Source organism: Ammospiza nelsoni, chromosome 5 (genome assembly GCF_027579445.1).
Source record: "Ammospiza nelsoni isolate bAmmNel1 chromosome 5, bAmmNel1.pri, whole genome shotgun sequence".
In the NCBI taxonomy this organism is placed as follows: Eukaryota; Metazoa; Chordata; class Aves; order Passeriformes; family Passerellidae; genus Ammospiza; species Ammospiza nelsoni.
Window position 1 is genome coordinate 50724950 of NC_080637.1, and position 21871 is coordinate 50746820.

Genomic DNA, 21871 nt, shown 5'->3' on the forward strand with positions numbered 1-21871 from the left:
GCACGGGGACCGCAAACTCCCGGTTCTCAGGCTCAGCTGCTGCCTGCTCTCTGCAGAGCCGCACCAGAGCTCATACAATTTTTTTTTTGTTTGTTTTTCTTTTCTCCTTTTTGTCGAAAAACATCCACTCCACACCATCACGACTTTTGGTGTTGACTCTCTGAGACATGTATCTATCTCACTTTATTTCTGGCTACCTGCAGATAGGACTTTTCACCTGCACTAAGAGAGGGCAGAGGTTGCTGTTAGCTGGGTTACATGGCTGGCAAAGGAAGCAGCAAACCAAGCCAAAACAAGAAGCGGTCAGGTTGTGGGTAGAAGAGGCAAGCAGCAAAAGAAAATGAGGCAGAAGGGCCACTTCATGTGTGCCCTGAAGGTGAAGGAGCAAAAATTTGAGGGCTGCTAGGCTGTGCTTCTTGGCAAGGATCAGGTCTCCAGTTACTGTCTAGCAAAGTGGTGCTGGCAGCTGTTTTCAAGTGGTTGTGGGGTGACAGAGCACCACTGTCTCCCTGCCCAAAACACCAGGCTGTTCTCAACCTGCGGCAGAGCACATCTAATCCTCCACCATCAAGCCCTGGGTGCTCCTGACAGGCAGCTTCAAGCGCCTGTTGCAAACATGCAGCTAAGGCCCCCCAGATCCTCACTGGCTGCATCAAGGGGGGGCTGGGCGAATTCTTATATGCAGTATCAGAGCCGCTCCCAGCCCTGGGCTGCTGCTGCTGCTTGTCAGAGGAGATCCCCCTTTGTACTCCTGAAATAAAACTGCCTCGTGGAGCTGCTTCCAAGTGCTGCCACCAGCAGTGGTGAAGCTGCAGTCATGTGAGGCATGGGAGTGAGCTCAAGCCCTGCTTTCCATGGGCTGTCAGGCACACATTCCTGCCCACTGCCTCTCCATGGGGCACAAGGGAAGTGCGCAGCACCCAGTTCAAAGCCTGGAAGTCACTGCTCTCAAAAAAGGAATTGAGAACTGCCAGGGGAATTCCACCAACCCTGCTCTTGGGAGCAGGGAAATCATTGTGACAAGGGCCTGAGCGACTGAGGGATGAACTACAGGACTGAGGGGGCAGGATTGAGCTGGACAGGATGCAGAGAAGCTCCTCAGGGGTCCAGGAAAAGTAAGGGGAAAAATGCATTCCTTGGGTCAAAAGACAGAGGAGGAGGATCAGGAAAGAACTCTTTATTTCCCATAAATACAGCAGATTCTTCGCGCCGGGCGTCTTGTTTTAAATGTTTGTTTTCTTCCATTTACAGAATTTTGCACTGAAAATATATACAAGTCTATTCAAGAACCAAACAAGATCTGCAAAGAAAAACCCATACAAAACCCTGAAGAGACGGGAAAGGGAAGACAGCAGAATCCCAGCATAAAGACCTTGCTTCCCCCTCCCCTTTACTGCCTGCTGTGCCCAGCTCTGAGACACATCACCTTCGCTGCCCGAGCCTTGAGTGCGAGGCACCCTGCTCATCTCCATCTCTCACATGATTCCTTCAACCTCTGGCAAGCCACTGCAGAGCACAGCTTGCCTCTGCTTTTTATGATCAGGCCCTCTCCAAACCAACTTAGGGATGGGAAGCAGCTTCCATGGTCCTAAGTGCCATGGGATTGGGGGTTGCTTGGGATGTGCTACCCTCGGTCTCCTCGGTGCTGCAGATCCCAGCTCTTGTGTCACAGTGATCAGGCGGCTGGGGTGAGCCCCCTCCCTGCCACAGGGAGCCAGGCCTGCCCTCAGCTGCAGCAAAGGTGCACAAGGCACAGCTGAACCCCCCCATGCCCCAGTGCAGAGCTTGGTGGTGATGAGCTGGGCTCCCATCTCCCCCAGCTCCCAGCCCATCACTCACCCCTCTGCGAGAGGACACTCAAGAGCTGAGAAAACCCCCCTGCCCCACCGAGCTCTCCAGCCCAGCTGGGGAAAGGAAGCCTCACTGCTGCTTCCTCTCCCCATCTGCCAGGAGGCTGCAGGCAGTCTTAACCCCCAGAGCATGCCCCTCTCTGGCCACCATTCCCACAGCTTGCTATGATAGATAAAGGCTGTGGGAATGGTTCCTACCATGCCATAGGGGTTCAGAACGCCAGCTGAAGGGGCGGGGAAGGCACAGAGCAACCCTTCCTAGCCCCTGAGGCCCTACCTCTCACCAACAGCTCTGTAAGCAGCTAGGACAGAGATATGTGATGATCACTCCCCCTGACCCCCCCCAAAGCAGAGACAGCTGTCTGCTCTCTGGTGCTGGAGAGATCCCTAAGCTCTGCTCAGCCCTGTTCCTCATCAGCTCCAGTGTGATCCCACCACATGGAATCACTGGGGCCCAGCTCTAAGGAGGGGGCAAGGGGGCAAGAGAGAGCACCATAGAGCACGAAGTAGCTGAAGGGCTGAGAAGTGTGGAGGGAGCAGACAAGGAAAAGGATCTTCCTTTGCTAGGCCTTGCCCTGGGCTGAGGCTGTTAAAGCTCCCCATCCTTGTTTCCCTATGCACCTAAAGCAGGAAAGCAGGGTTAGAAGACAAGCTGGACAGACTGGGGAGGGAGTGTCATCTTCAGAAGAGCAGGGAAGGCAACTGTTCACACACATGAAGCTTTCCACTCCACTTCTAGTCCTGTGAGATTAACATCTCCTGGCATCTCTGCTCTCCTCCTTGAGGCATGCTCCCTCTGGCCCTTGCCCGGCCATCTGGAGAACAGAGCGTGAGCACCAGCCCCCAGCCACCCTCCCATTTCCTCTGGCTGCTCCAGCCCCACAGGGTTGGCTTCCCAAGGAATCTGCAGTGTAGTGCCTGCAACATGTGGCCCTAAAGGTTTCCCCAGGATTCTGGTGGGGGAAACTGGTCCACGTCCCCAATTTCATTGTAGGTTTGCTCTCCCATGGTGAAGGTCAGTTTGTACCGTAGCCTCACTTTCTCCTGGACATGGGAGAAAAAGGAAGAAAGGCGTGAGGCACAAACCATTCACATCTCACATGCTGCTGAGCAGAGGGAACAGGGATAGGGTAGTGAGGCTTCACCTAAGCACCAAGACCAGCCCCTGTTCATGCCCCAGGGACAGTGCTGTTACCTTCTGTGGGTTAGCGAGCAGCAGGACTTGGGTGATGGCACTGGGGTGGACGATGGGATTGAATGCTGGCAGCTCCGTGCCTGAGGGAGGCTGTAGCTTCACCTTCATTATCTAGGGAAAGAGTGAGAGGAGAGAGTGACCACATTCCTGAGAATGACTTGGCAGCCAGAAGCTCTGCTGCACTTGGGAAGCTTTGCTGCCTAGTCAAAGAGAAAAGCATTGTGCTGATCTGAAGGCATCAGAATTTGCTCCCATGCCCAGGGAGCTCTCTCCATCCACCCAGTTTTCCCGCAGAAGTAGAATAAAGCTTTGCCCAGTTTGGGACCTCAGCCCCAGCAGCTGTCTTACCTTGGGGACGGCAGACTGAAAGACAATATTGCGGATGGGCTGCGGGGCTGTGCTCAGCATAGAAATCACCACCACAAGTACGTCAGGCCTCTCGGGCAGGGCATCCTTAGCAAAGTGGAAGAGGACACGGAAGCCATGCTGATCATACACTGTCACAGGGAGGATGCTGCCTGTGGGAAAGGCAGGGACACACAGCAGTCAACCAGGAGGGAACTGGCCTGAGAACCTTCCCCATCATCCTAGTGACAGAGACACCATTCCTCTTCAGCCTCCACAAAATCCCACAAAATCCAACAAGCAAGAAGTTTCTTCGCATTCTTCCCTTCCATGTGTGCAGGGTTGAATTCCCCCATGCCTGCCCCCCTATTTTTCCCCAGCTCACTGGGTTTGATTGACTCCAGAGGCACAGTGATGTTGGCCAGCGAGATCTCCTGGGGCAGCGCAGTGGCAGGAGGCCGTGGTGGCACTGCAGTACTTCCTGCTGGTGTGGTGGCAGCTTTTGGAAGTGTGGCAGCGGCAGGCAGCTCTGAGGTCAGAGGCAGCGTGGGGTTAGGGGAAATACTCTGGAGTACAGGCAGAGCACTGGGATTGTGGGCTGTGGTGCCAGAGCTGCTCCTGTTCTGCAGATCCCTCAGGGTGAGCCGAGGGGGTGGCTGCTGCTTCTCCCTACAGGGGGAGAGAGATTGAGTGGAAGAGGGCACTGAAATGCTGTCCAGCACCCAGAAATGGAAACAATGGCGAGAGATGCCAGACTGCACTACCTAGTGCTTACCATCGCACTTGTTGAGATTCTGGAGGCAAAGACTGCTGCAGCAGTGTCTTGCCCAGGAGGTCCAGGTCATCCAGGCCACTGCTGCTAGGAGATGGTTTCGGGGAGGATGCACCAGCATCTGCTTTGAGTGGTGGTGTTGCCATGATAGGGGTGATATTGAGCTCATTGCTGTCTGATGACTGTGAAAAGAGCACGGAGGAGAGCCCCAAAGCAGGGCTGCATATCAACACCAGCTGTGGCATGTTTCCCTGCCTTCATTTGAGGGGGCTTCTACCACCCTCCGCCCTATCTCCCAGTGCATTACCTGGAAGCTGTTCCAGCCACTGCTGTCACTGGCCTGGACAGGATGTGGTGCTGGGTCATTCAGGCCTGCCAGGAGTATAAGCAAACATTCAGCTTACCTACCAAATCACTAAGAGCATTAAACATGGCCTGAGTAAGACACAGAAGCAGCAGGGCAGAACTGCCAATGTGGTCTCCATCTCTGGCTCCCATCCTTACGTGGGGGAGAGCCAGGAGGGTGACAGGCTTTTTTCTGTCCAGATAGCTTCATTTATAGTTCATGTCTCACTGCAATCAACAGAAAAATGACTGCTACTGAGCTGACCAATCTGACTGACCATGTTGTCTACTTGATGCTGTTGTACTCAAAAACACTTGACTTAGGAAACAGACACTTTTGTTGTGCAAAGCAGGACTCTAGAGCATTCTAGGAGTGACACTTTACATGATTTCATGTCAACAGTTCTGGAAGTCCCATGCATCTGTTGTCAGTTCATGACTTCAAAAGCAAGCAGAAAACACGAGGAGCTGGGGGTGACCCACCCTTGTGATCCCATCTGGGGATGGCCATTGCATCACTCTTGATTTACCTGCCAGGTCAGTTTACCCAGAGCAAATCAGTGGGCACATCCCTACAGGCTCTCTCTGACTAGCCAGGAAAACACAATGGGACTGAAGTTCAGAATTGTAGCAGAGTCCTTCCCTCCTCTCCCTCACACTAAATGAAAGAACCTCTTTGTCTTTCATTATTCATTTCTACCAGAGCTCTCTCTTATTCATGTTCCTGCCAAAGAAGAACTATCTAGAGTCAAAGAACGAGGAACTTTTGCTCTGGATTTCTCACCTAAAGACATAAGTTCATCATCCAGCAAGGAGACAGAGCCAGCTTGGTCAGGCACAGGGACTGCTGAGCCACCTGAAAGGGTGGGCAAGGCTGGGTAGGAAGGGCCTGTTGCTGGAAGCTCCAGGCCAGACAGATCTAGAAGTGCTGAGGTGCTGCCTGCAAAAACAAAAGACTCTGAAAACGTTGTCCAGTCCTTATGCAATGTGGTGAGGCCTTGCTCTCATCCTTCCTCACACCCGCTGCTCTCCCTTCCAGTTCCCCTTCTTCATGCACATCCACAAGCCATTTCCTTATCTCACCAGCCCCACTCTAAGCTCCTGCAGGTTTCCCCTTTCCACTTCTCTCAGTCCTCTCTTACTCTGCAAGAAACCAGCAACAGGGTCCCTCTGCTTGACCTTCCTGTCCCCATTCTTCAAGTCTCCTCACCTCGAAGGGGACTGGCCACCGTCTCCCCATTGATCTCTTCTCCCCGTACAAGCTGCTTGTAGAGATTGATCACCTGGGTCAGATTGTCATTGGCTTGCAGAATCTCCGCTGAAAACAAGCGAAGAGAGTAACTCTTATACCCTAAGTCTGTCTGTTTCTCCCAAGCAAGGCCCAAGTTGCTGCAAACAAAACCACTGCAGAGAGCATTTCCACCATTGCTGCTGCAGGCTGCACCAGGGTACACTGACACCTCCAGGGCAGGCTCAGCAGGAAGGAGAAAGGTCAGACATGTTTACCTAGAGCTTCATCATTGTCTTCTGTGTCACTGGCGAGCCGGAAAAGCATGGGCCTCATGCGCTCACAGCGCTGATACAGCTCCTGGGGCAGCAGAGAAACAGTCATGAGGTGAGCATCCTGAGCAGCAGGATGCTCAGCTGGGTGTGCAAAATAGGCAGGAGGATGAGGGGATAAGGGTCACCCATTTCTGCTAAGCCCAAGGATGATTCTGGGATTGCCTTTCCTCACCTTCATTAGGTCCTCATTGCTTTCCGTTGTCTCCCCCTTGCTGTAGCTTGTCACCATCTCTGTCAGCAGCTTCACGTTGTTGTTCACCTCCTCAATGGCGTTCACCCTCTTGGAGATCTTCTCCATGCGCTTCTGGTCCTGGAGGGGAAGCACATGGGGAAGGATGTCCTCACCTGGAGAGGAGGAAGGCCAGGCCAACCAGCCAGCCTGGACTAAAGCCCAGCAACACTGCCCTCACAACAGCTCCCACTCCAGTGGAAAACTCCAGGTCATCTCAGGGCAGGAACATGCCACACAGGGATGGAATTGCTGTGGATCTTGTGCTGCAGCAGGGCTTGGGCCACAGAATGCACTCAGAGCCATTCCCCCAAGCAGCCAGGGGATGGCAGAACTCACACAAGGACTCTTTCACAGCTGCTGCACCCAAATTTTGGGCAGAAGCTCCATATGCCTTGAGGTCATGAGGTCACAAAGCCAGTCTTCCTTTGGTGCCAGCCATCATCACCCAGACCATGACCCCCCAGCTCCCTTCTTCCCCAGTCACACCTCCTGAACCATCTCCTTGATGAGCTTGTTGGCAGCCCGGAGATCCTCAGGATGGGAACTTTTCAGGAGGCGAGCCAGTGTCTGCAAAAGAGAAGGGACTCCTGAGCTCAAGCTGAGGGATGGCAGCCAGAGTCACTCTTGCATCACTAGAGCCAAGAGCTGTCCCCATCCCAAACCTGTATCTGGCAGTGGACAACTCTAATCATTTAGAAAGCCCAGCCACAGGAGCCTGTGGGCTATCAGAGACCAGGGAGAGAAGTACAACTGGCTTGGCTTTTCCTCTTGTAGTTCTGGTTATGCAAGCTAGGTCTTTCCCTGAAGATCCCCTGCATTCAAAACCTGCTCTGGCCTGCCCATTACCCACCATGGAGAGTCTGGAGTGCAGCAGCACTGAGACAGGAAGAGAGCCTGGTTTATGCAAGAATTGCCGTGGCATTGTAATGGACTCCTACTTGGACTTGTTCACATGCCTCTTTGCTGGTGGTGAGAGAGAGCTCCCACTTCCTCTCCACAGTCAGTGAACTGCTCATCTTCAAATCCTCATTTTCAGACCGTGACCCATGGAGGCAGACTATATCTCTTACCGCAAACTGGCATCACACTCCTGCTGTAGAACTAGACCCAGAGGAGCCCAGTACTTGCTTAAATGTGATAGTGCAGAGGTTTGCCTGAGTGGTGACACAATTCTGATGGAAAGACAACACAGGATGGGTCCAGGTGGCTATAAGTGGTTGGGCAATAAGCAGATTGCAGTGCTGGGGGTGGGGAAGAGATAACAGCAGCAGCATCTGGGGCTGAGATTTAAACCTCATGGCCAGATAACTCCAAAGTCTAGAGAGCTCACAGCAGCAAACCTCCCCAGACCTGCTTGGGCCAATGTCAGTGCCTCACTCTTTGCACCATCCTGCAGCTAAGTGCTCCAAAGGTCAAACAGACCCACATGCCCCACTCCTCTGGATATTTCCTTTGTCATGATTTTGGAACAGGCCCTCAGCATTCCTGTGATGCATTTTCTGAAGGACAGCAGGGACTTTGACTCTCCCATATCAGGGGGACATAAGGTGCTGGAGCAGGAAGATGATGCCTACTGTCCCTCTCCTTGCACAGAGCCCTTACCTTGGATTTTTCTTCATCATCAAAGATGATGTTCTTGGGTCGAGGAGGAGGCGGTGGAAAAGGAGCGTCATCAGGAAGTTTGGGGTCACACTTCACAATCCCTGCAGTAGAAGGAGAGATCAGGAGGACTCACCCACACAGGGATGGCACTGCCACTCAGGTCTTTTTTCCCTAATGGCCCACCAAATCCAGCTGGGACTGAGGGTGTGTGGGTTAGCTCCTGTTACACAAGATCCTGGATTGTGTTTCCATTCCCCATAAATATCCTTGCTTAGAAAATTCCAGTCTATACTGCTGAAGTACTTGCAGCCCTTCAGCCCCAGACCTTTCCAGTGCCCCATCTCCCACGTGAGCAAGCAGATGAGCCCTCCAACCCAGCAACTCCCTCTGCTCAGCCAGGAGCTCCAAGGCACCTGCTCTGTCTCCTGACCCTGGTGCTGAGTCAGACTGATGAATGCCCTGGGTCTGGGCAGAGGGAAGGGAGAGCTTGTTTCAGATTTCTCCCAGACAAAAAATGAAGGTGGGCAAAACCTTCTGTCCACTGCCCCTTCCAGACCACTGCCTCTCACCTTGTTTCTTCAGCATCTGGTAGGCTTCAGTAATCTTCACCTCATGAGGCAGCCCTAATGTCCAGCTGTACATGAGCTCCAGGATCTTTGACTTCACTTTCTCTGATGTCCGGCTGCCAAGATACTAGAGGAAGAGAAAAGAGGAGGTGTGAAGCTGATCTGAGCTGTTGCAAATCTGGCCTGTTCCTCTCCTCGCCCTCCCAGGAGAAGTGAGACTGTTCCCAATGGCACAAGGAGGAAAGAGGAAGCAGGCAGGAAAGCTCACGAGGGCCTTGCAACACATGCTATGCTGTGCCTGGTTTCCATCACAGGAAAAACAAGAGGTGTGAGAAATGCTGCAGCAGCAGCTCCTCAGTGGCACACAGGGACAGGTGGGAAGGCTCAGGCAGGTCTCCTGTCACCTTGTGAAGGGAAGGGTCCTGTGAAAAGAAGCTGCTCAGCAAGGCAGCCCTCTGGGAGAGGGGTGTGGGTAATGGTCTCAGAGGTAGGGCCCTGAGCAAGGTGAGCCCAGCTGAGCAGCACGCAGCAGGCGCCATGCAATCATCCTTCAGCCTTCTCACATGGGTCTGATGGGAGCACTGGTGGTACAAACAGTGCATGTGCCACCAGAAACAAGTGGCTTAAGGCAGAGAACATACTCTAGGGTGCCAAGCAGGAGAACTTTAGGATGCTGCTGTCACTGTCTGGGGCTATTCATCATCACAGATCACAAGCTGTGACTGGCAGACAAAGGTTTTCCTTAGTCATATTTAGCCTGGGTTCCCTTAACTCTACGCTTGCTGGTGTTCACTGCCTTGACTGAAGCAGGGGAGCCCGCACAGCTTGCTCTGCTGCAGGAACAGCAGCATCAGCACAGGAGCAGGTACTGACTTGGTCCTTCAGATGGACTCACCAGAACACCCCTGACCAAGCCTGGGCTTGCCCTCCAAGAGTGTCTCAGTCAGGTTGGGACACCCCAAAGAGACATGGTCCTGTCGCAGCTGGGGGATGTTCCTGAGCACATGCAGCACAGACAGAGCCCTACAGGGATGCAGGGAAGGTGACTCCAGGCACGCACATGAGCTCAGCTGTCTCACAAGTGCTGGCTGCACCATGTCCAGTTGGTGCTCAGCTTCCTACAACAAGAATCAGCCTGGAACAGCGGGGTGAAAACTCACTTCCCACCAGAAAACTCACCAGGAAACAAGGACTAGATCTCCTACTAACACTGTCCTATTTCACACACATCCCAGTGGGTGTCTGACCTTTTTTCTCAGCCACCACTTTTTCCCAAAGTCCTCCTGCCACCAGGCAGCATTCCCTTCCAGCACAATGCCATGAGACCCACCTTAGGGGACACCACCTTGATGAGCTCGTTGAGGAAGCGGAACTTGCCCACCTCATCGTGGAAGCGTTTGCCACAGCTCTTCATGCACGACTCCAGCACCTGGGGACAGCAGCCACGTGAGTCCCAGCATGGGGCCAGCAGCAGGGTCAGGAGCCTGCTCCTTCCTGCTTGCCCCTCACCAGGTACAGAGCATGTGGCTACTGTCACAGCAGCACAAAGGGACATCCTCTGCTCCCTCCCGGGTGCTCAAGCACCCTCCCTCAGGGAAGAAAGATTCCCATCTTTGGGGCCAGTTTTTACAGAGATGACTGAACAGCCCAACCAAAGGGTTACCCTTAGAGAGGTCACAAACACCAGGGTTTCAAAGTAGGGATCCACAACATGATTAAGAATCATTGAATCCTTTAGGTTGGAAAGTATCATCAAGATCATACAGTCCAACCATTAACACAGCACTGCCAAGGCCACCACAACAAAAGCCAAAAAGCTTCCTATTCAACTTCAACAGGCTATGATCCTTCTAGGAACAAAACCTTTCCAAGTAACCTCTCCTGACTTGTGGAACCACCTTCAGTCCCTCTCCCACCCAAGGGCCCAGGTGCTCTAGGGCTTTCTCAGAGGGAATTCAAAGGTTCCCGTGCTTCTCCAGTCAAGCTGGAGCATCTCCACACCCTGCCCCTCCATCTAGTTCTACCAGCCTGCAGATGCCCTTACCGTGAGGGCCTGGATAGCTTCCCATTCCTGTGGAGACTGGATCTTGTGGGCAAGAAGCCGGGTGGCAAGTGGAGGACTGGAAGGAGTGAGGGGAAAAGAAAAGCTCGCCGGTTATTGACAAAATGTCTGGTACCTGCATTTCTGTCTGCAAATCCAGAGCTGAAAAGCATGTTGCAAGCTGAAGATGCTGATAAGGCACTAAGACACCTCAAAATCCGGAGGAAACCTTCCATTAGTGGATCCCCCACCTACCCCCACCTCAAGGGCCTTCATGCCTATTCAGCTTTTGGGGCAATCCCACTGGATTTTGCTGGGTGGGAAATCATAACCAGGCCTGTGACCTGGAGAAGCCTGGGGAAAGGACAAAGCACTTACCCCTCCAGCTCCTTATTGAGCTGCTCACAGAACGCATTGATACCATCCCAGTCCAGGTCCTTGTTCAGGGGGTTTGTGGCTTTGTCTGCGGGCAGGAGGAGGGGACGGTGAGAAGAAAAACCCAACAGGCTCCTACTGTGTGGAAGGACATCATTGATGCCACTCCCTCCCTGCCAACTCCAGCGGGTGCAGCAGCAGCAGGGGACGGCGTGGGAGGAGAAACACACTCGCGTCCACTCGCCCCTTCCCACGGCAGCCCTGTGCACCAACTGTGGCTCCCTCCTCCCTGCTGGCCCACCTTACCCCTGCCTCCGGCTGGGCCCTGGGGTCTCACCGCGCCCGCAGCCCCCCTCCCTCACAGGCCCCCTCCCTCACAGCCCTGCGCCCCCCGCGCCCGCCGCGCCCCACTGGGAGAGCAGCGGTGGTCGCAGCCGCACTCACTGATGCGCGCCTCCAGCGTCTCGGGCTCCATGTCGGCGGCCCGCGGCTCCTCAGCGGGGCAGCGCCGCTCCGCCGCCCTGCCGCCGGGCCCGGCGCGGCCGCGCCATGGAGAGCCGCGATCGCTCTGGCCACCGAGAGCCGGAAGTCGGCCGCGCGGAGCGCCGCTCCGCTGCCAGCGCGCCCCCTGGCGGCCCGCGCTCCCGCTGCACCATCAGCTCACCGCGCAGGGCAGGGAAGGGCGCGGGAGGCGAAGGGAGGCTGAAGGAAGCGGAAGGAAGCGGAGGGAGGCGGAAGGCCCTCCCGGAGAAGGACACAGAGGGCAAGCGGGCGCGGGGCGGAGCGCCGGAAAGCAGCGCCGCGCGGAAACCGGGCGAGCCGGCCCCTCCCGGAAGAAGCCATGTTACTGGCAGGTGAAGCCACTTCCGGCATGGAGAACGGGCACTTCCGGCGGGCAGCCAGCGGTGTCCTTTAAAAGGACACGGGCCCGCCGGGGCCGCGCATGCGCGCTGCGCGCCCGCCGAGGCCCGGCAGTCCAGCCGGGGTCGGGTGTCGGCCAGTAATAAATATAAATATAAATGGTAGCAAGTGCCGTTCCATGCACTGTACTGTAAATAGCAGCTGATCTTCTGGCCAGCGCCTGGCCTGGCCCTTCTGCCTGGCCGAGCAGCGTGTGGAGCGGGCGGGGGTGGGGGTGATGCTCCAGAACCCGCTGGAGCGTTCCAGGAAAACAAACTCCGTTTGTCCCAGAATACAAACTCCGTTTATATCCGCTTTCCGTGTGGCTCTGGTGATCCAGGCCAGCCAGCTGGGCACCTAACAGCGCCTGTTTTCTCTGTGCTCCAGGAGCAGCACGGCTTCTCCCCGACTCGCTGCTTTGGCAGTTCGCTTTCCTGCCTTTCAGATCCCGAGGGACCTCGGGGGGCGCCTGTGTGAGGGGTGCCCGCTGAGGGCGGCGGGCTTGGGGCCGGGGCGGGCCAGGGCCTCGGCGATAAGAGCACAGTGCAGCCGCAGCTCGGCGTTCCGGCCTCTGATGTGCAGACAGGCGTCTGAGCGCACCGCGGCCGGGCTGGGTTACTCATTTACAGCGCTGATCCCGCGGCTGACGGGGGAACTGCCCTCTTGTCACCCCTAATGGCTTTTCCTGATGGATAGCCATTGTTTTGGTAAGGGCTTTTTGGCCATTAAAAAGCACTTTTTGGCGCCTGAATGTAGTTCTTTTTTTTAACTGTTACTGCCTTGCATCACAAAGCCCTTTTAAAGTGCTTTTCATAGAAAATTGCAACATCCTTCCCCTTGCTGTGTTCAGGCACGTTTTACGCAGATTAAAATAATCTTATGAGTCAGCCCTGCCTGTCACTATTCCTTTGATTTTTTCTGAGAATCCTGAAGTCATCTCTAGGAGCCCTCCAGGTCATGTACGATCTGCATAGAAGGCACGCACCGCTCCATCCCCCACAGCGATGCCTCTGAATGAGAAGTTTCGCAGGCCGGTGTTTTACACAGCCCCCTTTTGCTCAGGTTTCGGTCTGTCTGAGTCTCGAGCGTGTTTGTTTTCCTGTCTTTGGCAACACCCAGTGGTTAGCAAGTCCAGGATGAATGGAAGGCTGCGCCTCTTTTCGGCTGGTTGAAAACAATGGCGAGTGAACTCGTGCATAACAGTCCTGTCAGCGGCGACCTTGCTTTCATTTCTCACAGATTTACAAGTCTCTTTCCCCTTTGGTACATCTGCTTTCCATATAGCAGGGACCCAAAGTGCAGCCAATGGAAAAAGAGATCGGAATGTGAATCTTTGCTCCCTGTAAGAGCGGCTAGATGATGTATAAGGAACAACCTTTCTCCCCTCGATTTATTTTTACCGACAGCTGGAATTTTAAGCTAGGTTTGGACGGAGTGAGGCGCTCCAAGTTGTAATTAACACTGCTCCAGAGGGAAAGTACCGGAGCTATAATTAGCTTGGAGCCAGTTGCGGAGGAAAGTGGTGGCGTGCAAGCCAGAGGTCTGGATGAGCACGGCTCATGGGGTCAGAGCATGGCCCTGGTTCGGCACAGGGGTGCAGTCCCGGGTTCGGCACAGGGCTGCAGTCCCAGGTTCGGCACAGGGACGCAGTCCGTGGTACCCGGCTCCGCAGCACCGCCCGCAGAGGGCACCAGCAGGCAGGGGAGCCCCTGCCTGAGCGGCCCGGGCTCAGCGAGCGCTCCTGCTGCTTGCACACTCGAGGTGAATCCCAAACAAGCCAAGTCCCTCTCCATCGGGAAGGAAAGGCCTCAGAGGAGTGCCGGGTCCGCCTGGGAGAGGGGTTTTCCACCTGCTCTGTCATCTTCTGCCGGCCAGAACCACCCTGTCACCCCTTGTCAGTTCCCATGTTTGTTTGGCTTCTCTGCCGTGTGGGTTTATGTGAACCCTGTGATCTTTTTCAGATGTGCTTGTGTGCGCTTCCTCCTGGGTCGTCAGCTCTGCTCCAGGACATGAGCCTTCCTTTCCCCATCAGATTCCTTTCTTTGGCAAGGTGTTCTGCCAGAGACCTTTCACTTTCCTGAAGTTTGGTATTGTGATCTTTTGTTACTTTTTTTGTGTGTGTGTGTTTGTTTGTTTGTTTTCCTGCTCTGGCTGACTCCAGCAGCCAGTTCCTGGGGGCTGGCTCAGTTTTCACTCTTGGAACAAGCAGGCAGCACCTCTCCTAAAAACACCTCGGACCATGCACCTCTTTACATAGTCCTCTGGATTTGCAGCCCTGCCATTCCCTGGCCTTGGCTAATCTCCTTCCTTTTGCAATACTTTTAAGCACCTTTCCCAGCAGAGGGTTGCAATTAGAGAGGCAAGTATAGAGTTGCATACTTCTGTAGAGGGAGAGCAGGTTTGAGCTCCTTTAATCTAATAGGAAATGTCTCCTTCCCTTTCATATGCAGCACTTTCTTGTATGCAATCATCTACCAGGATTACTCCCTTCCATTTCTTGCAGCAGTTTCCCTTTCAGCTGTAGGAAGACCTGTCCCCGGTGATCAAAGGCATCCTTCTGCAGCTACAGGAGCAGAATGAGGAAACAGGATGCTGCATAAGGGATCAGAAAACCTGCTGGCTAGATCTCTGCAATTAAGCACGTCTTGAAGCAAGACTCGGGGAAATACTCAGCTAATCTTGCTGCCTCAGTTTCCCTGGTTGTTAGCATGGGGGTATAATTTCATTTTCTTCCTTTGGGGAATTGCCTTGACCTCTGTACACCAATTTTCCTTTCCACATTGGCTCTGTCATTAGAGCAACTGGCTCAGCGAGACAAGTGAGAGAAGCAAATACCAGAGTTAGAGGTGAGATGTGCAGATCCCTGTTTCCTTGTGTTCAAGCCTTACTTCCCAGCTCAAGGGATGTCTTTATTCCTTGCCTGAGCAGGCAGCAGTGCCTTTCTGTGCAGTGTGGGGTGTGAAATTGTCTCTTTACATGCTGGGGAAGGCTCAAGTGGGTTTGCTGATGCTGATAGCTTCTTTCCAACGAGGTCTGGGGCATTTGGGGTGTGCTCTGAGAATATGGGAATGCTCTTGCTGCTGAGGAGCTGTATCTGCAGCAGGCAAAGATGAAATAAAACTGATGGGACAGAAGCCCTCGTTGTAGCTGTGGCTTGGGGGCTGGTAGGTTTTGTAGCTGGAAACTGAACAAGGAGAGGAAGACCTGCCAGGTTAGAGCGAGCTGCTTTGAATTTATGCGGCTGAAGTGAGCGCTGAGGGCGCTGAGCCCGCAAGGGGGAGCCTCGATGGAGTCATTCACAGCACTGCTGATGAGATCAGCTCCAGACTGGAACAGATCCATGACCAATACTGTGCACTCGGTGCTCCGGAGTCGGCAGAGGCACTGGAAAACGTGAACAGATTCACCCATTCTTGCTTTACCCCTTGCTTGCAGAGTTGCAGCTGGCAGATGGGAGGGGCATGATGAGAGAGCACAAGTACTGGAGGGAGAAAAGCACTTCAAGAGCCTGGATTTTGCTGAGATACAGTTTGGCTCTAAAGAACAGCAGAAGGGAGAAGGAGAAAAACCCTATTGCAAAGGCATTTTTCATGGGCACCCAAGCGTGATCTGAGCAGAAATTGGCAACACGAAGCTCAGCATCCTGAAGCAAATCGGGGAGCCCAGCTGCAGCAAATCCCCAAGCTGGGTGATGAACACATCCCCGCATTGCGGCGACAGCCAAGCGTGCCTCAGTGCAGCGTTTGCTGGGGATGGTTAATGTGGCAGCCTGGGAGCTCAGGGATCAGCCCTGTGCAGCGTTTGCTGGGGATGGTTAATGTTATGAACAAAAATTCGGTTAATATTTTTTTCTGTGAGAAAAAGTTACCACTACTGCTGGGCTGCTGCCTTTGTTATTGTAATCACGGGTCGTTGTCGTTAATGGTTGTTTTTGTATCAGTAAAAGCCCTGGCTGGGGCGAGGTAATGGCCCTTCTCCTGGGTGGGGACCTTGCCCGAGGCTAAGTTTTACCTTTCTCAGAATAGGGAAGACACCTGAGAAGGTGGGGGGGGTTGTGCAAAGTGACTCCCAAGACCAGAATGCTTTGTGGGACCCCCATCTCCAAACTCATGGAGAAACCCCAAAAACAACGAGCCACCTAAGAGTTGAGAGACTGGAGTGATGTCTGGACGTGAGGAGCCGAGTGCTGAGCCTGCAGAGACGCGGAACACCTTCGGACCCTCTCGCCCTGACCACGAGAGTTGACCCCCGGCGGTGAGACCAAGCTGACAGAGGGGGAGGGGTACCATGTGACGGGATCAGCACGCCCTAAAGGCTCCCAAGAGGATCTGATCCCCAGCTCTGCCCCTGGTGGACAGAGCTGTGCATATCCTCCTCATCTGAGTCGCTTTGGGAGAGACGACGGACGCTGCAGACCCGTCGAGCCGCCCAATCCCGAGCTGATCACTTTTAATAAAGGCATTAAAAAGTAGAAGAATTCTCCTGGCCTTTGTTTATATCAGTTGATGTAGCAGCCACCCAGGAGCACAGGGATCAGCCCTGTGCAGCGTTTGCTGGGGATGGTTAATGTGGCAGCCACCCAGGAGCTCAGGGATCAGGTGTGTGCAGCATCTCTTTTCCTGGTGCAGAGTGCCCCAGTGCCGAATGCACGTGTACTCAGCTGTGCAGCTGGCTCAAGTGTGCCATGATGAGTTTGAATAGATGGGTTTTGGCCCAGGCTTGAAAATCCCCCATTGCCAGCGCTCTCGTTTTTGCTGCAGCCGCCTCAGGTTCCCTAGGAAACTCCAGCGCTGGCTGAAGTCCGGGCTGTGGAACAGCAGGAGGAGGCAGTCCGGCGGCGCCCTCCCTGCAGACTGGCTGTTCAGTCTCTGCCACCTGGCACTACAGCCAGCTTCTGCCCCGTTGCTGCTGATGGTGAGGAGCAGCAGGGCAGAGCGATCCCAGTGCTGGGACAGGGTGGACGTGGAGCCAGGGATCAAAAGAAAGCTGTGACCCAAGAGGAGGGGGAGGGAGACGCTGAGTCTGCATACGCAGATTACCCAAGGGTGGACCTGGCTTTTCATAGGCTCCGTTCTAGTCCCTCTGGCTTCATCTGTTTTAGTAAGTGCAACAGGAGCAGGGCTGGGCCTCAGCATTGCCTCAGGATGATAGCTTGTGTCGTGCCGTTGTTAGCAATCCCCCTGCCTTGGTTTTGAGCAGTGCCACAGTGCCCAGGCATGGCTGGGGGACAGGGTAGGCTGGGGGCTGTTCCAAACAGAGCCTTGTTGCCATGCTTTTAACCCCATGGATGGGAGCTGTGTTCTGCTCCTTGGCTTTTGGGGCCAAGGGTGAAACAGCTACACCCTGTAAGCCCAGGTCCTTCAGAAGACAGGTTTTTGAAGTGCAGTCACCTGCAGCCTGTACATTTATCCTCTAATTTTCCAGTGTTTTCCTCGTTGAAGATTGGGGAATGTCATGCAACAGGTCGTGGGTGAGTGTGTGGGATGGAGGTGTGTGTGCCAGACTGAAACTGGGAAATGCTCTGTCTGCTGGACTGAACTGTGGGTTGTGACTCAGTGTCCAATACTCCATGCTATGCATCATTGGCTGCATTTGACCTTCTGTCATGTCGGGTGGGTGAGATATTAGGAGAAAATGTTGCCCAAGCAAATGAGGTCAGTGTGTGGGCCTGCTCCTCGATGCAGGGATCAGACAGGCCTGGGCATAAAAGCACGTGGAATTTGCCCTTCTGGCTCTCCTGCTTGAGGCTGGCAGAACAAGGAGCCCATGGAGCACATGCTTCTGCAAGAACTTCCCATGCACACACACCTGTGTCCTCTTTCCCCTGCCACCCCAAGCCACATCAGGTTTGGGAGATCAAGCCAGGGAGCAGAACAGGGGCAGAGCTCATGTATCCCCCATGTAACATGCTGCTGACAGACGTGTCCCCCAGCCAGAAGAAGGAGCAGGCGCCTTTGACCAGCCTCTGCCTTGTCTCCACTTGGAGGGACTTTGTTCAAGCCACTCACTGTTCCCCTCAGCTCCACAGGCTTTTCAAAGGCAGTGTCCATGTTCTTGATGGTTCTTGCTGCAACCACCTTGAACTTTTGCTGTCCCTGATGAGCAGCCCAAGCCCCCTCATCTTGGAGAGGAGGGAGATGCTCCTAGCAGAGGGTGCTCCTCTTTCCACAGAGGTTGCTCCTCCCCAAAGAGAGCAGCTTTGCATAGGGAGTAGCCTGGTTCCCAGCAGCGGTGCTCTGGCTGAATTTCAGGAGGGTACTGGGATTTGGTAGGGTTAAAAGCTTTGATGTCATGGCATGGCTCAAGAGTGGGCTATGAGACTTCTTCTCTCTGACTGCTGTGCTTCTCCTGCTGGTGTCCAGAACTAGTGTGAGGCACTCTTCAGCTCATCCTGAGCCAGCTCTCAGGGAAGCCCTGTCTCTGACAGAGATGTTCAGGAAAGATTCCCACCCCTTTCCTAATGAGGCTGAGTGAATAATAGAGATGTTCCTCAGGGATGGTGTTGTAAGCAGTGCTACGTGCACGTTCAGGACCAGAAAGCAGGTCTCCACTGGCTTTTCCCTGCTGTGTGGATGTGTGTCCCATCCTGACAGAAGAGATAAGATAGCTGCTGCAGATGGGAACTTGCCTGGCAGTCGCAGCCACCTGTCCTCACATTGTGCTTATCAGATCTCCCAGCTTGGGAAGTCTGTTTGAGTCTGTTTGTTGGCAACGGTGTTTGAGGCTATTCAGCCTATGATATGATAAGATTAGTCTGGGGTGAGTCGCATTGAAGGCATTTAGTTTCAAATATTTCTTTTCTTCTCTCTGGAGCAAGCATCCTCTGTCCAGGAATCTGACTGCAATTAAAGCCTGGTGTTTGTTTTGCTGCTGGGGGCTCTTCAGGAGGGGAGCAGCACAAAGAAACTTGGGGGCAGCTAGAGAGACACAGCCATGTTCTGGCCCCTGCCTGTTGCCAGTGGTGAGGGAAAAAAAGGACAGCAGGAAAAGGCACAAACTGGAAGGAAGGGAAAGAGAGCCAGAGAGAACAAAGAGCTTGGCATGACTGCTGGGAATGCAAAATAAACATCCACTGTGCTCCAGTGAGGGCTGATGTACTACTGGCCACATGGGTCAGAAACAAGAGTAGAGGCTCGTGGGTGCAGTCCAGAGAAGGGACAGGACACCTGTGTGGGACAGGGTGTCCCTGAGTGCCCAGTGTAGTGCTGGAAACGGAGACCAGGTGTCCCATCAGTGCAAAGCAGTCACTGCCCTGCTCCCTGGAGTATCTAGTGGAGATGAAATACCTCAGGGCAGTTCTGTGGCCCAGCTCTTTTCCTGTGTCTCACTCTGAAGGTCCATAGGTATTTCTGGTGCCCTCCCCTCTGGAAAATGGGAGAAAAGGATTATGGAGAGTCATTTGTGTGGGCCTGATCTTTTCTTAGATCTCCTTCAGATGCCTGCAGTTCCCTCTTTAGATGCCCATTTCCTGCACTGAGTCAGTCATTTGGGGATTTGGACTCACTTTTTTTTGGCAGCTTTTCTTTCCCATGTTCGTCTGGTTTGGTTTTTACTGTTTCATTTTGCAGTGCCATCAAAGGGAGTTTGTTCAAGCTGATTTTGCAGCAATGGATAGTTTTGACTTGACAACCCCTTCCTTTGCAGACCTCAGTCATGGCCTTGGGTCCAGGGTGGGTCACCCCTTCAGATGCTCTCAGAGCTGCTGTGTGGTAAGGTGGCTTGCTGCTTCCCAGTGGAGATGAAGGATACTTGGCTTTAATGATGTGAGCATGGGAGAACAGACTTTTTTTTGCTCCCCTTCTTTCCAGCCTATGAGCTGTTAATTCTTGTGGCTTTTCAAAACTTGCTATTTCTCCCTTCGCATTTCTTTCTCTCTCTCTTTTTTTTTTTTCCAGTGGATGAGCCACCATTGGCATCGTGCCTCGTGTGTGTGACTCAGTTGGATTCTGCTTGTCTGAAAGATTCCTGCAAATCCTCAAGAGTTGTCCAACCTGCCTGGGCTGAGCGCAGGAAGCTGTGAGAATCACTCTGAAAGGGAGACTCGGCAGGCACTCTCACTGCTTGCCCTGGCTGTGCTGGGGAGTTGAATCCAGGATGGCTGCTCTGTGGAGGGAGGTCCCCAAGGATCTTTTGTATAATGGTGCAATTCTGCATTTCTGTTTGGCTTATTCTAGTTCCAGCCAGCTGGTCTCATGCTGCCTCTGTTGTGGGAAATGGCCCCCTTGAACTCAATCAAATTGGGCTTGGGGCATCTTGGAAGTGCCATGGCTTCCACTGCAGGAAGACTTCTGTTCTTTGAATGCCTCTGGTTTTCAGACTTAATTGGACCCACCCAAGGGCTGATTTTTTCCAGAGGCACCGAATGCCTCAGTACCTCCTGCTGATAGTAGATGGTGTGATGAGAGATCAGCATCTTTGATACTGCAGTGCTATCAGCTAGGAGAGCACAGCTTCCTTTTAGCTTTTTGCACAGGTTTGCAAAATGATTTGATTTGATTTTGTGGCCGTGAAAACTTTAGGATGAGAATCCAAAGAGGAGGAGTTGATTTTGGATGTGAACTTGGGTGTCTGTGCCTCAGTTTCCTCTTGTGAGGGAGCTGCCATCTTCTTTGCTCAATGGTAAGATAAAACTGTTGCAGATGATAATCTTTTGGTGGAAGATGCAAGTGGACCACAAGACCTCATGAAACTGATCCTTTGTGGAGTGCTCTTTGGAGGATCCTTTTCCCATTAAGTTAATATATCTCATCTAGAGATTGTGGGTAGAGCTGTGTGATCCCAAAAATCCCAGAGAGAGAGAGAAGCTGTGAGCTTTCTATACATCTTCTATTTTCCAGCAGAGAAGCTTTCAACACCAGGGAATTATTATCTCCAGGCGTGTTTTTGAAAGCCTTTCCCACAACCCGCATTTCCTGGCATGCACCTATGAGTGAAAGAATTGGAGAAATGAAGTCTGGAAATGAACTGGGTGGCATGCCATCAGTGCTCTGACCTCCCTTATCCACCCTCTGCCACTTGTGTTCATTCCCCTGCCCCTCAGCCAAGCTGAGGACAGAAGACATGACTCATCTGGCTGCTTGGGTTGATAAAAATGACCCTTTATTGACCAACTTCCTTGCAAATGAGCCACCTTTCTCCCCTTCCCTGTGCACAGCTCAGACCACACAGAAATGTTTATACAGACTTCAGAGCTGCCTGAGACAGACATTCCCTGCAAAGCTCAAGGACATAACTTGGAAAGCATCTATCAGAGCACGTTTAAGCTCTCCCATGGAGATGGGAGATGCCAGCCACCATGGCACCACCACCCTTCAGACAGAGGAGGGAGAGAGATGGAGACTGAGGCTGTACTTGTTCCCTGTGCTCTTGATCTGCTCCCCTGCTTGATGCAGATTCCCTTTCTCACTGCTGCCCCTAGCCCTGAAGAAAGGTGTGGGGTTTCCCCCACATTTTAGTTCTTCAGCTATCTTTGTCCTTCCTTCCTTCCTTCCTTCCTTCCTTCCTTCCTTCCTTCCTTCCTTCCTTCCTTCCTTCCTTCCTTCCTTCCTTCCTTCCTTCCTTCCTTCCTTCCTTCCTTCCTTCCTTCCTTCCTTCCTTCCTTCCTTCCTTCCTTCCTTCCTTCCTTCCTTCCTTCCTTCCTTCCTTCCTTCCTTCCTTCCTTCCTTCCTTCCTTCCTTCCTTCCTTCCTTCCTTCCTTCCTTCCTTCCTTCCTTCCTTCCTTCCTTCCTTCCTTCCTTCCTTCCTTCCTTCCTTCCTTCCTTCCTTCCTTCCTTCCTTCCTTCCTTCCTTCCTTCCTTCCTTCCTTCCTTCCTTCCTTCCTTCCTTCCTTCCTTCCTTCCTTCCTTCCTTCCTTCCTTCCTTCCTTCCTTCCTTCCTTCCTTCCTTCCTTCCTTCCTTCCTTCCTTCCTTCCTTCCTTCCTTCCTTCCTTCCTTCCTTCCTTCCTTCCTTCCTTCCTTCCTTCCTTCCTTCCTTCCTTCCTTCCTTCCTTCCTTCCTTCCTTCCTTCCTTCCTTCCTTCCTTCCTTCCTTCCTTCCTTCCTTCCTTCCTTCCTTCCTTCCTTCCTTCCTTCCTTCCTTCCTTCCTT

General features: G+C 53.3%; 1 protein-coding gene across 1 annotated transcript; it reads right to left on the reverse strand.

Moving 5' to 3' along the window:
* Nucleotides 1-1162: 1162 nt before the first annotated feature.
* Nucleotides 1163-11469, reverse strand: GGA1 (golgi associated, gamma adaptin ear containing, ARF binding protein 1). Its single transcript, XM_059472436.1, has 17 exons — nucleotides 11331-11469; nucleotides 10890-10974; nucleotides 10515-10590; nucleotides 9801-9899; nucleotides 8474-8597; nucleotides 7905-8005; nucleotides 6789-6869; nucleotides 6243-6380; nucleotides 6014-6095; nucleotides 5718-5825; nucleotides 5292-5447; nucleotides 4470-4534; nucleotides 4166-4344; nucleotides 3776-4059; nucleotides 3394-3563; nucleotides 3046-3156; nucleotides 1163-2894 (listed from the first exon to the last, which is right to left on the reverse strand). Exons 1-17 carry the CDS (start codon nucleotides 11359-11361, stop codon nucleotides 2784-2786), a joined length of 2001 nt encoding a protein of 666 aa, XP_059328419.1. The 5' UTR covers nucleotides 11362-11469; the 3' UTR covers nucleotides 1163-2783.
* Nucleotides 11470-21871: the final 10402 nt, after the last annotated feature.